General features: G+C 41.2%; 2 protein-coding genes across 2 annotated transcripts in view; both read left to right on the top strand.

Moving 5' to 3' along the window:
- LOC139418119 (F-BAR and double SH3 domains protein 2-like) overlaps positions 1-2,716 on the top strand; it is a 52,531-nt gene extending 49,815 nt beyond the window's left edge. The window contains exons 19-20 of the mRNA XM_071167324.1: positions 349-419; positions 584-2,716. Of these exons, the coding sequence (XP_071023425.1) occupies positions 349-419; positions 584-670 (158 nt within the window). The 3' untranslated portion in view covers positions 671-2,716. The remainder of the gene's footprint in view (positions 1-348; positions 420-583) is intronic.
- A 2,182-nt stretch (positions 2,717-4,898) lies between these two features.
- LOC139418133 (small ribosomal subunit protein uS3) lies at positions 4,899-12,058 on the top strand. The gene is made up of 6 exons (XM_071167346.1): positions 4,899-4,950; positions 5,659-5,789; positions 6,331-6,424; positions 6,714-6,808; positions 7,341-7,528; positions 9,112-12,058. Exons 1-6 carry the CDS (start codon positions 4,921-4,923, stop codon positions 9,309-9,311), a joined length of 738 nt encoding a protein of 245 aa, XP_071023447.1. The 5' UTR covers positions 4,899-4,920; the 3' UTR covers positions 9,312-12,058.
- The last annotated feature ends 176 nt before the right edge of the window (positions 12,059-12,234 follow it).

Raw genomic sequence — 12,234 nt, 5'->3', positions numbered from 1 at the left:
ACTCCTCAAAGGATGACTATTTGGCATTCAAATTGTTATCGCATTGAACATAATTCATTGCCTGGTCCCAAATCTGTTTTGTGCTGAATTATAGTCTGTGGCATGACAACAAACGTAGGAGTTGGCAAGACTGCAAAACCAGATCTGGGACCAGGCTATGTTATTTATCATATTAAATGCACGCAAAATAGACCATGTATAAAAGTAGAGACATAGACAAGTAATAAACAGCATGGATTTTTTAAATCCTCATTCTGAGATATATATCTGGGTTGTGTTTATTTATTTCTAGTGGTTTCTAATCCAAGACATGATGCTGATGATTCTGTCTGCCCTCCTCAACCTCAGGTCCTTCCCAGAGCTCCACCCAGCCCCCCAGGTACCCAGCAGATCGTGGTGTGGGAGGCACCATTCGACCTGTAAGTTACCACATTAACACTCTCACACACTTTTGTCAACTAATGAAAACCATGATAAATACTGTATGGATACTGACCCTTGTCCTGTTTGATAAGACACACTTGTATTTTGTTGAGGCTCCACTTGGAGCTCAAATTAATAACTAGTTATATGTTGTGGACAGGTCCGCGCGGCTCCACCACCCCCCAAGCCGCAGCAGCCTCGCGGCCAGGTGAAGAGAAGGGAGGAGGTGGAGATCACTCTGGTGTAATGGCGCCGCCCTGGTGGCGGTGGCTGCTGCCCACAACCACACCAGGTCAGAACAGACCTGATGGATCCAGGTGCCCTGACTGACTGACCCCCCTCTTCCAGGGAGGGACAACAGGCTCCAGAGCCCCTAAACCAGCCTATCCAGCCAAGGGGTATCCCCACTCCCCACTGGAGAGGCTCCATGAGATGAGATGAGGCCTGAGATTTGGCTCGTCTCAGTCCAAAGCTAGTAGGGCTGAAATGGTGTGTGGTGCGGAGAACCCAAACAATTTTGCCTTTCTGACACGGTTTTCAACCCTACATCCCTCTTTCTATCCTCTCTCGTTCTTTATTATTTTTCTATTACCCATCGTTTTTTTGGGGTCTGTCTCTCATTTTCTCCCTCCTGTATTTGTGCTGTATCTCTCACAATGTTTTCTCTCTCTCTACCTCCCTCTATTTCTCTATCTCACTCACCTTCATAACTGGATATTGAGCTATGGGGGGGTATTTTCAAGCAAGATATCACCATTTGATTACTATGCATCAAAGTTATGCTAATTTCGTGGGAGGATTGTACATCTGTCACAAAGTTTTAAACAGCTAAAGTCCAAGTCAGATCTGTTTGGTTCTTGGTGGGTTGTGTTTTTGTTGTCAACACATTTCATGGAAATTCACGGCAGAGGCTGGTACCTTTCCCGTACCTGAAATACCAACGTCTTCAAAATAAGTGTTCTTAACATTTCATAAACAAGGGAAAAGTGGCAATTTTGGAGGGATGTAACTGATATAGATAGAAATTGCCCCATTGAGAGCAACATCTGGATCACACTATGTGAAACCAGAACAAAACTGCCCCTGAAACTGTTGATTATTCCTATTCTATAACAAATGTCAAATGTCTTTGTACAATTTCTTTGTATTAAAAGGTGGGACATTTCAAAACAGCCAGGGGCAATCTATAGTGTATCTATGAGTAAATGTACACTATCTTTGTGCTGTTTTCTGTTGAAAAAACAAAGCTATGTTGTCATCAATACTAATCCAGGCTTAAACTAGCCAATAATAATGGTCGCTGGTGAGAATAATTCTTCATTCAGGAATGCAGATGGGTCATAGTTCAGGACGGAATGCATCGCAAGGTGATTTGCTGTCGTGGGGAGCGTCATTGGTACTGTGATGTGACCCTGGGTCGGACTTGCCTTCATGTTCAGGGAGGAGAATCACCTTAGTTCCTAGCTACCTACAGGAAATGTGAACTGACTAAAATACTGAAGCACTTTTTTGTTATTCTGTTGTTAATGCCCTTTTCAGTATTGCTGGTTGGTCTCTTGTGAATGCTGCATTGTTTCTCCTTTAATTGTTTTTGCTCCAACTATATTGTTATCAGTATTGTTCTACTTGGTTTTTTAAAAGGCATTTGACTTATTTAGTCTTAAATAGCCATTGTAGTGTCTTGTGTTGGAGGTATGCTTTTTCATATAATGTATGTAATATTAGTTTACAGAGAGCTTGGGAGATATCTGTGCAGCAAATTTATGAGGATAAAAACATATGGAAACTTATTGATAAATGTTAGTTGTTGATCAGAGAAATGAGTATCTGTCAGCCATGTTTACTGTGATCTCCTTAAGATCTGAATGTAAAACTTATTTTTGAAGTTTACATTTACCCTGTTTTATTGAACGATTGCATGTTGTGAAATACACACTTTCCCACAATTGTAAAGTTTATTTAGTTCTGTTTCCGATTTATTTTCAGATACAGTAGAAACAAGTGACCCGCTACGAGCGTTTCCCAAACTCAGTCCTGGGGGTCCCAAGGTGTGCACGTTTTGTTTTTTGCTCTAACACTACACAACTGATTCAAATAATCATAACTTGGTGATGAGCCAGCCCATTATCTGAATAAGCTGTGTAGTACTAGTGCAAAAAACAAAACGTGCACCCCTTGGGGTCCTCAGGACCAAGTTTGGAGAACGCTACGCTACAGCAACAGTAGAGAAGCAAAATTATTTCATTGAATATATAAAAAATAAAATGGTGTGAATAAAATTAGCTGAAATCTATTTGTTCTGTTTTATTCAACATTTCACAAAGGATTTAAACTAGGGCAGTAGCCCTACAGGGAGCATATTTAAAAAATATATTTTTATATTATTTGATTTATTTCACCTTTATTTAACCAGGTAGGCCAGTTGAGAACAAGTTCTCTTTTACAACTGCAACCTGGCTAAGATGAGGCAAAACAGTGCGACACAAACAACAGAGTTACACATGGAATAAACAAACGTACAGTCAATAACACAAAAGTCTATAAACAGTGTGTGCAAATGTAGTAAGATTAGGGAGGTAAGGCAAATAGGCCATATTGGCGAAATAATTAACATTTTGCAATTAAACACTAGAGTGATAGATGTGCAGAAGATGAATGCGCAAGTAGAATACTGGGGTGCAAAGGAGCAACAACAAAAAAATAACATGGTGATGAGGTAGATGGGTGGGCTATTTACAGATGGGCTAGGTGCAATGATCTGTAAGCTGCTCTGACAGCTGATGCTTAAAGTTAGTGAGGGAGATATGAGTCTCCAGCTTCTGTGATTTTTGCAATTCGTTCCAGTCATTGGCAGCAGAGAACTGGAAGGAAAGGGGGCTAAAGTAGGAGTTGGCTTTGGAGGTGACCAGTGAAATATACCTGCTGGAGCGTGTGCTACAGCTGGGTGCTGCTATGGTGACCAGTTATTTTTTTACCTTTATTTAACTAGGCAAGTCAGTTAAGAACAAATTCTTATTTTCAATGATGGCCTCTGTCGTTCTGCCCCTGAACAGTGGGTTAACTGCCTGTTCAGGGGCAGAACGACAGATTTGTACCTTGTCAGCTCGGGGATTTAAACTTGCAACCTTTCGGCTGCTAGTCCAACGCTCTAACCACTAGGCTAACCCGAATTTTGGATTCGAGATGCTTAATGTGAGTCTCGAGTCTAACCAGACACCTAGGTATTTGTAGTTGTCCACATATTCTAGGTCAGAACCGTCCAGAGTAGTGATGCTTGACGGGCAGGCAGGTGCGGGCAGCGATCGGTTGAAGAGCATGCATTTAGTTTTACTTGTATTTAAGAGCAGTTGAGGCCACAGGAGGAGAGTTGTATGGCATTGAAGCTAACCTGGAGGTTTGTTAACAGTGTCCAAAGTAGGGCCAGATGTATACAGAAAGGTGTCATCTGTGTAGCGGTGGATCAGAGAATCACCAGCAGCAAGAGCGACATCATTGATACAGTGGGAAGAACAAGTATTTGATACACTGCTGATTTTGCAGGTTTTCCTACTTACAAAGCATGTAGAGGTCTGTAATTTTTATCATAGGTACACTTCAACTGTGAGAGATGGAATCTAAAACCAAAATCCAGAAAATCACGTATGATTTTTAAGTAATTAATTTGCATTTTGTTGCATGACATAAGTATTTGATACATCAGAAAAGCAGAACTTAATATTTGGTACAGAAACCTTTGTTTGCAATTACAGAGATCATACATTTCCTGTAGTTCTTGACCAGGTTTGCACACACTGCAGCAGGGATTTTGGCCCACTCCTCCATACAGACCATCTCCAGATCCTTCAGGTTTCGGGGCTGTTGCTGGGCAATACGGACTTTCAGCTCCCTCCAAAGATTTTCTATTGGGCTATATCTGTTCTTAGTTATACATTTTTTGAATGGGGCATGCTTATTTAAGATGGTGAGGAGCACTTTTAAACATTCTCTACTGACGGGATGATATCCTTCCAGGATACCCGGGCCAGGTCGATTAGAAAGGCCTGCTCGCTGAAGTGTTTTAGGGAGCGTTTGACAGTGATGAGGGGTGGTCGTTTGACCGCGGACCCATTATGCATGCAGGCAATGAGGCAGTGATCGCTGAGATCTTGGTTGAAGACAGCAGAGGTGTATTTAGAGGGCAAGTTGGTCAGGATGATATCTAAGAGAGTGCCCATGGTTACGGATTTAGGGTTGTACCTGGTTGGTACAATAGCCGTATATATATCTATACATATAACAAGCGGTAACAGTATATATATATATAAAATCACACACACGCATATCTCAGACGGAAATAAAATGGTCAGACCTGTATTGAGATTTTTTATGTGTTAAAAGTCTACCTATTCATGGTTTGCCGACCAGGGGAATGCGCGCGCATGCTTTGATATGAAAACGTTTGCATATTAGCATTTCCGGGAAACAGATCAGTTTTTCCGGTTAACGACACATCCCAAGATGGCGGTGCAAATTTCCAAGAAGAGAAAGGTTTGTGTCGATTTATCTTTAGGATTACAGTTTTGAGTTCACCTAAATAGAAACCTTTCTTATAGTTAGGCAGTTAATTTCTGCGGCACATGTCACGTGAGTAGAATTGAACATATTCTGTAGCTTTGAAGTCATTGCCGGTAGCTAGTTCTTTAGCATGCTAGCCAGCGCGCGCACATGATCCCATGCTGAAGCGTGCAGAAATATATTCCTAATTGACTAGTGTAGCTAACTAGCGAAAGCCTAACTACTTTGCTAACCCACCGTTACCTTTTATACGCGCAGCCTCGATTTCACGCAATCCGCGCCTTGATGGGTATGATCCTGGCCATGCTTGTTTCTTATAACGTTACAATATTTTAAGTTTTACATAAAACATCAATGTCACCGCGAGGCCAAAAGACCAGGTGCTTTCGAAAAAACGATTAACCCTAGTTAAGCTAGTTAATGTAAATGTTACACCGGATAGAGGGGGGTTGAAGTTTTTTTATAATATTATTGGCATGTTACATCTAAGTTATATTTCATCTTTACTTTTTTTTTTAGACATGTTAGTCTAACAATGGTTAGTCTACTGATTGTTGCAACAAGTAGCCATGTTGCTGTCTGTCACACCAGGTCCTTGTTAATATGGCTTACTAAGTTCCCTGCTGATAACCCCGCTCTCCGCCTGTCCTCATATTTTTACAGTTTGTCTCATATTTTTAGTTTGTCGCTGATGGTATCTTCAAAGCTGAACTGAACGAGTTCCTCACAAGAGAGCTGGCTGAGGATGGCTACTCAGGTGTGGAGGTTCGTGTCACCCCAACTAGAACTGAAATCATCATCTTGGCTACCAGGTGAGACCAAAACCCCAGACAAGAAGACCACAGAGGACTAGTGATAGCCATCTACTCAAGACTGACCACTTGATTTATTATATCTTGAAAGCACGTTCCACTCCAAAATCAAAGTTTGTTGGGTATTTTGACCTCAAAAGTAGTCATGTCAAGATTAATCCATTGGTTGTGGATGACCAGCAATGTGCCTCAACTCAAAATTAATAGAATATTTTAACACAGCAAATCTGGAAGATACATGATGCTAATCTGTTCCCTTCATTTTGAAATGTGGCATATAGCTGTATTCAGTGACTATTTTTTTTTAAACAAGGGATTGCTGTTTGCAGTGAAAGCTACAATGTTCCCAATATTTTCAATGCATTTTCTGCAACAGCTGGGTAATCTTGACTTTTCTCAACGTATGACCGCTTATGAGGTCTGAATATCTGACAAACCCTGTTTTTTTTAGGAAATGTTTATTCTGGTAACTACTGCTGAAAGTGAGTCGGTGAGTTGAATCAAACTGATGAGGTGCTAACAGACCATGTTCTTTCTCCAGGACACAGAACGTGCTTGGTGAAAAGGGGCGTCGTATACGTGAGCTGACTGCAGTGGTCCAGAAGAGGTTTGGCTTCCCCGAGGGCAGTGTGGAGGTACATTACATTTCAGATCATATCAATGTAGGAAGGGCCGACTGCAGGATAATTTACAGTGACGCTTGCGCAGTATTGTTCTTTCCCCCCTGCATACAGCAACCTTTTTGCGGTTGGTGGGTGACTATAAAGTTTATATTTGCTTGTTCCTTGTCAAATAATAAGAGCAGTTCTACCATTGTCTCATTGTCCCCAAAACATCCCGGGGGGGGGCTCTGTGCTATGAAAGGTTTGCACCATACTGTGAGTGTGTTTTGTAACTTTCCATGTCTGTTTCTCTTGCCATCAGCTGTATGCTGAGAAGGTTGCCACTCGTGGTCTTTGCGCCATTGCCCAGGCAGAGTCTCTGCGCTACAAGCTTCTCGGGGGTCTCGCTGTCCGCAGGTGAGGATCTTTTACCTGTTTTTTTTTTATGCTACCTAGGTATTATACTTGATTCGTTATTGTTGGATTGCTGATATGGAATACAAGTACTTTGAATATAGAAATGCAACTCTGTAGCATGTTAAATGTATATACACTGACATTTCAAACTTTAAGATGTTTGTGGAGTATGTCAAGTGCAGTGAAAATGGTAAGCTTGGTTTTCAGTTGTGTATTAGAACAACCATTCATTGGAACAACTGACAGCATACTGTAAACTCTTTGCCTTCAGCCACAATTGACCTTTACAACGCTAATGAATAATTATCATGAATACGCAAATGAAAAGATAGTGAAGTGATGTAGTGTTGTTAGTGATGCAGTGTTACACCTCTTGTGAATAGTTATTCCTTCGTTGGAACTGGAAGATCCTATTGTTAAAGTCAATATTTTACACTTCTAAATGGTGGAATGACTAGTGTTTAGGGGCAAGTTGAATACACGGGACTTGTAAGATATGTATTTTCTAATTCTGCTCGTTTTTGTGTTGCAGGGCCTGCTATGGTGTCCTACGGTTCATCATGGAGAGCGGGTCCAAGGGTTGCGAGGTGGTGGTCTCTGGAAAGCTCAGGGGTCAGAGGGCCAAGTCCATGAAGTTCGTGGATGGCCTCATGATCCACAGCGGAGACCCCGTTAACTACTACGTCGACACCGCTGTCCGCCACGTGCTCCTCCGCCAAGGTGAGTTCGCCCAGGGGTTTTATGCTTGATTCACACTATACAGTGCCCTCAAAGTATTTATACCCCTTGACATAATCTAAATTTTGTTACAGCCTGATTTCAAAATTGATTAAATCTTTTTTTATTCACTTATCTACACGTACAGTACCCCATAATGAAAGTTAAAACGTTTTTAGACACCTTTGCAAATTTATTGAAAACGAAGTACATAAATATCTCATTTATATAAGTATTCACACCCCTGAGTCAATACTTCGTAGAAGCACCTTTGGCAGCGATTGCAGATGTGAGTTTTTCTGGGTATGTCTCTAAAAGCTTTCCACACCGGGGTTGTGCAACATTTCGGCATTTATTGTTTTCAAAATTCAAGCTTTATCAAATTAGTTTTTGGTTATTGCTAAATAACAGTTTTGTCGTAGATTTGAGTCAAACTGTAAATCAGCCATGTAGGAGCTCCAGTATAGATATGGCCTTGTTTTAGGTTATTGTCCTGCAGAAAGGTGAATTCATCTCCCAGTGTCTGGTGAAAAGCACACTGAACCAGATGTTCCTCTGGGATTTTGCCTGTGCTTAGGTCCATTCAGTCCTTAGATTTCTAACATACCCATAACGTGATGCAGCCACCACTATGCTTGAAAATATGTATTGGATTTGCCCAAAAAATTACACCAATGCTCAAAGGGATCTAAAATATGTTTATTTTTTAGCCGTCTTCCAATAGATGCCCTTTGCAAGGCATTGGAAAACCTCCCCGGTCTTTGTTTGAATTTGTTTGAAATTCACTGCTTGACTGAGGAACGTTACAGATAATTGTATGTGTGGTGCACAGATGCGATAGTCACTCAAATGTGGTTAAACACTATTGCACAGAGTGAGTCCCTGAAACTTATTGCGACTTTTTTTCAATTTAGGGTTGACATAAAAGCGGTATGATACTGAACACATTTCAGCTTTTCAATTTGAAGTAATTTGTAAACGTTTCTGAACATAATTCCACTTTGACATTATCGGGTATTGTGTGTAGGCCAGTGAAACAATTTCAATTGAATCTATTTTAAATTCAGGCTGTGTAACAATACAATGTGGGAAAATCAAGGGGTGTGAATAGTTTCATAAGGCACTATAGGCCCAAGCTGTCTTCACTGGCCTCTTTACTCATCCACCATGTTTACTAGAACTGTGTCCATTACAGCAATGTGGCTATATCCCAATGATCTCTTATTCATCCCAAAGTGTGCACTTGTTCACTTCCTTTCACTGATTTCAAAGGAAATGGCTGGTATAAGAAATATGGTTGAAATTCCCAATAGCCCATGCCTCCATTCCAATGTGTTTTTTTTTTAGATTTGTGGGAAATAGTGAACAAGTGTACACTTCAGGACAAAGGCGATATTACAGGAAAGCGCGGGGAGAATAAATTATCCAAGCTAGCTCTGCGTGGTTCGGGTCTGCCCTATGGTGTGAATCAAGCATTGGTGATGGGCCAGACCATGACCAAGAGGACGTGTTATGCAACAGTACCGAAATAATAAGTGATGAAATGGTGACATACTTGGGGTGCACTCTGTTCTGCCTATCCAAAGGTGTGCTGGGGATTAAGGTGAAAATCATGCTGCCCTGGGATCCCAGCGGTAAGATTGGCCCAAAGAAACCTCTCCCTGACCACGTGAGCATCGTGGAGCCCAAGGATGAGCAGGTCCCCTCAACGCCCATCTCTGAGCAGAAGGGAGCCAAGCCGGAGGCCGCTGTCGTCGCACCTGCCACACCCGTCCCAACAGCATAACCATTTTCAATGTAAGACGGGTTTAGTGACGTGTTAAAGGCAGGATAAGTTACGGCGCTGATTTGACTTTCCCCCTGCACACAAACTATTTCCTACTATCCCTGTCTGCATCACACTGCTGGCAGGGACGCTTGGCATCATAACACACGTCACCCATTGACATACTAATATATACATTTAGTTAAAATTGAAATCTGCGATTGCTACATCAAATTTTATTGTGTATACCCATTAGGGATGTCCCAGAACAAAAAAAATAAACTAGTTATCTTGGTTGACAGAGTAGTATGTTCTTTCGACCCTCTCCTCCTGCTACGCTCCTGAAGTTCCTGGTAATGGGCTACACCAGGCATCAGCAAACTTTTCCATCTGGAGTGCCAATTTATTTTACCATTTCTACTGATCTGCGTGCCAGTTAGGATTTATATATTTGGATCTGTCATTGTCATGTGGTTACTCTAAATTTTATCAAGATTATCTAAATCTTAAAGTAACTTGTCATTGCCAGCTATAAAAATAGCCTACATAAAGCCGAAAAATAAACATTGCAGCCTGCAGGGAGAAAAAAAAATCCTGATTTTAAAATCTAAGAAATCACATTGGCTACACGTGGCTGTCTGCAACGAACTTGAAACATTGTATCAACTGTCCCTAAGATAGCGCTAGCCAATTTACTTTGTGTAAAATATTCTGGATTATTGTTCTGGATTATTATTGATGTTTCCTGCGCCAGTGAGCTCGGGACAGACGGCTGTAGTACTTTTGTGCGAGGGATAAGAAGTAATCAGTTATTTTATGACATTTCCAGTGGATAGGAGCATTACACTTTAACCTTTCATGTCAAGTGGTTATCGAAAGGGAGAGAGATGGAATTACTTGTCGAATACATTGAGTTACTATTGTCATTCTCAGTGGATTCAAAAAATAAATGCTTTGTTATCTTGCAGTTTTGAGGAACATTTGAGGAGAAACTCTACAGCTGGTGAGTCAGTAGTACTATCAAAACGGGCCCAAATGGGCACATTTTAAGCACAGGCCAAGTAGCCTGGACCTACTTCTATATGCATAATTTGGGGTCTTGTACCAACATTTTTACTTGCGACTTCTCGACTAAAGAAATCTTGTTTGATCAACAGATTATCGACCAGGCAATAACCCTCATCCATATGTCTATGAATTTGAGGGTGATTGCATTTCTCCTGCCCATCCCTCAGCTGTCTACTGAAACAATGGTGGGGTACCGTTTTGTTTGAACTGCAGAATGTCTTTTTAAAGAGTCGTAGAAGGGTTTAAAGCAAGAGTAGGCAACTAGATTCAGGAGTGATTTTGTCAGGTGGCCGGAACATAATTAATGATTTGTACACTGCACATTGACCACAACTAAGAGATCGTATTTTAAAAAATTCATACCTTGATTACATCTGTGTATTTGTTACAATTTAGCCTCCTCCACCATCTTCCACTGAACTTTCGGGGCCAGCGGGGCCGCCTGTTGCTGACCCTTAGTTTAAAGGTGGCGAAATGTCAATGATGTCCCTTTGTTCTTTTCCAGGTCATCATGAGTTGAGGAAATTCTCCAAATCCCTTTTTTGTTTTTCAAGAAACAAATAAAATATTTACATGTTGTCTTAATTATTGACCAAATTCCCTTACTATTAATGTTGAGCCTTTGCCTTTTAAAATCCTTTCGAAGTAACTTCTGTTACCTTGATACCCACCTCAAATGTTACAAGTAGCCCAACTCTGCACCTTAGACTGCTGCCCTATGTACATAGTCATTGAAAACTCACTGGTCACTTTAATATTTACATACTATTTTTCCCATTTCATGTGTCTATACTGTATTCCAGTCAAGGCTCATCCTATTAAACTACTGCAGCACACCTTTTCTGTTCATACTGTCCATTGTCTAGACACTCATACAAATACAGTAAATTCGGAAAGTATTCACATTTTGGTTTACACTCAATACCCCATAATGAAGCAAACATTTTATGCAAATGTATTAAGCAGATGCCTTATTTACACAAGTATTCAGACCCTTCGCTATGAGACTTAAGTGAGCATCCTGTTTTGATTGTTGATGATTTTTCAACTTGTTTGGAGTGCACCTGTGGTAAATTCCATTGATTGGACATGATTTGAAAAGGCAAAAACCAAGCCATGAGGTCGAAGGAAAGCTCAGAAACAGGGTTGTGTCAAGGGTACCAGAACATTTCTGCAGAATTGAAGGCCCCCAAGATCACTGATCTCCATCATTAAATGTAAGAAGTTTGGAACCTCCAATACTTTCTGTAGCTGGCCGCCCGGCCAAACCGCAATCGGTGGAGAAGGACCTTCGACACGTCCCTGACACTGACAGAGATCCTTGACGAAAATCTGCTCCAAAACGCTCAGGACCTCGGACTGGGTTCACATTCCAACAGGACAATGACCCTAAGCACACAGCCAAGACAACGCAGGAGTGGAGACAAGTCTCTGAATGTCCTTGAGTATCCCAGCCAGAGACCGGACTTGGAACATCTTTGGAGAGGCGCTCCCCATCCAACCCAACAGAGCTTAAGAGGATCTGCAGAGAAGAATGGGAGAAACCCTAAATACAGATGTGCCAAGCTTGTAGTGTCATACCCAGGAATCTGTAAGTACAGAGTAAAAGGGTCTGAATACTTAAGTAAATGTATATTTCTGTTTTTAAACCTGTTTTTGCTTTGTCATTAAAGAGATGCCTCAGAGCTCTACAGACAATTCATTTGACCCCATGGCTTGGTTATTGCTCTGCTATGCACTGTCAACTGTAGGACCTTATATAGACAGGTGTGTGCCTTTCCAAATCATGCCCAATCAATTGAACTTATCACAGGTGAGCTCCAATCAAGTTGGAGAACCGTCAAGGATGATCAATTGAAACAGGATGCACCTGAGC

The sequence above is a fragment of the Oncorhynchus clarkii genome, chromosome 10 (assembly GCF_045791955.1).
Source record: "Oncorhynchus clarkii lewisi isolate Uvic-CL-2024 chromosome 10, UVic_Ocla_1.0, whole genome shotgun sequence".
In the NCBI taxonomy this organism is placed as follows: domain Eukaryota; kingdom Metazoa; phylum Chordata; class Actinopteri; order Salmoniformes; family Salmonidae; genus Oncorhynchus; species Oncorhynchus clarkii.
Note: the sequence above shows the minus strand (reverse complement) of the source record. Positions and strands in the feature narration are given on the sequence as shown.

What these genes read in the sequence shown, in the direction of transcription:
- LOC139418133 (XM_071167346.1), top strand. Translation starts at nt 4,921, where the DNA reads ATGGCGGTGCAAATTTCCAAGAAGAGAAAG. An exon ending in AAATTTCCAAGAAGAGAAAG is followed by an intron (nt 4,951 to 5,658) that starts GTTTGTGTCGAT and finishes TCATATTTTTAG; the next exon opens with TTTGTCGCTGATGGTATCTT. An exon ending in GGGGGTCTCGCTGTCCGCAG is followed by an intron (nt 6,809 to 7,340) that starts GTGAGGATCTTT and finishes TTTGTGTTGCAG; the next exon opens with GGCCTGCTATGGTGTCCTAC.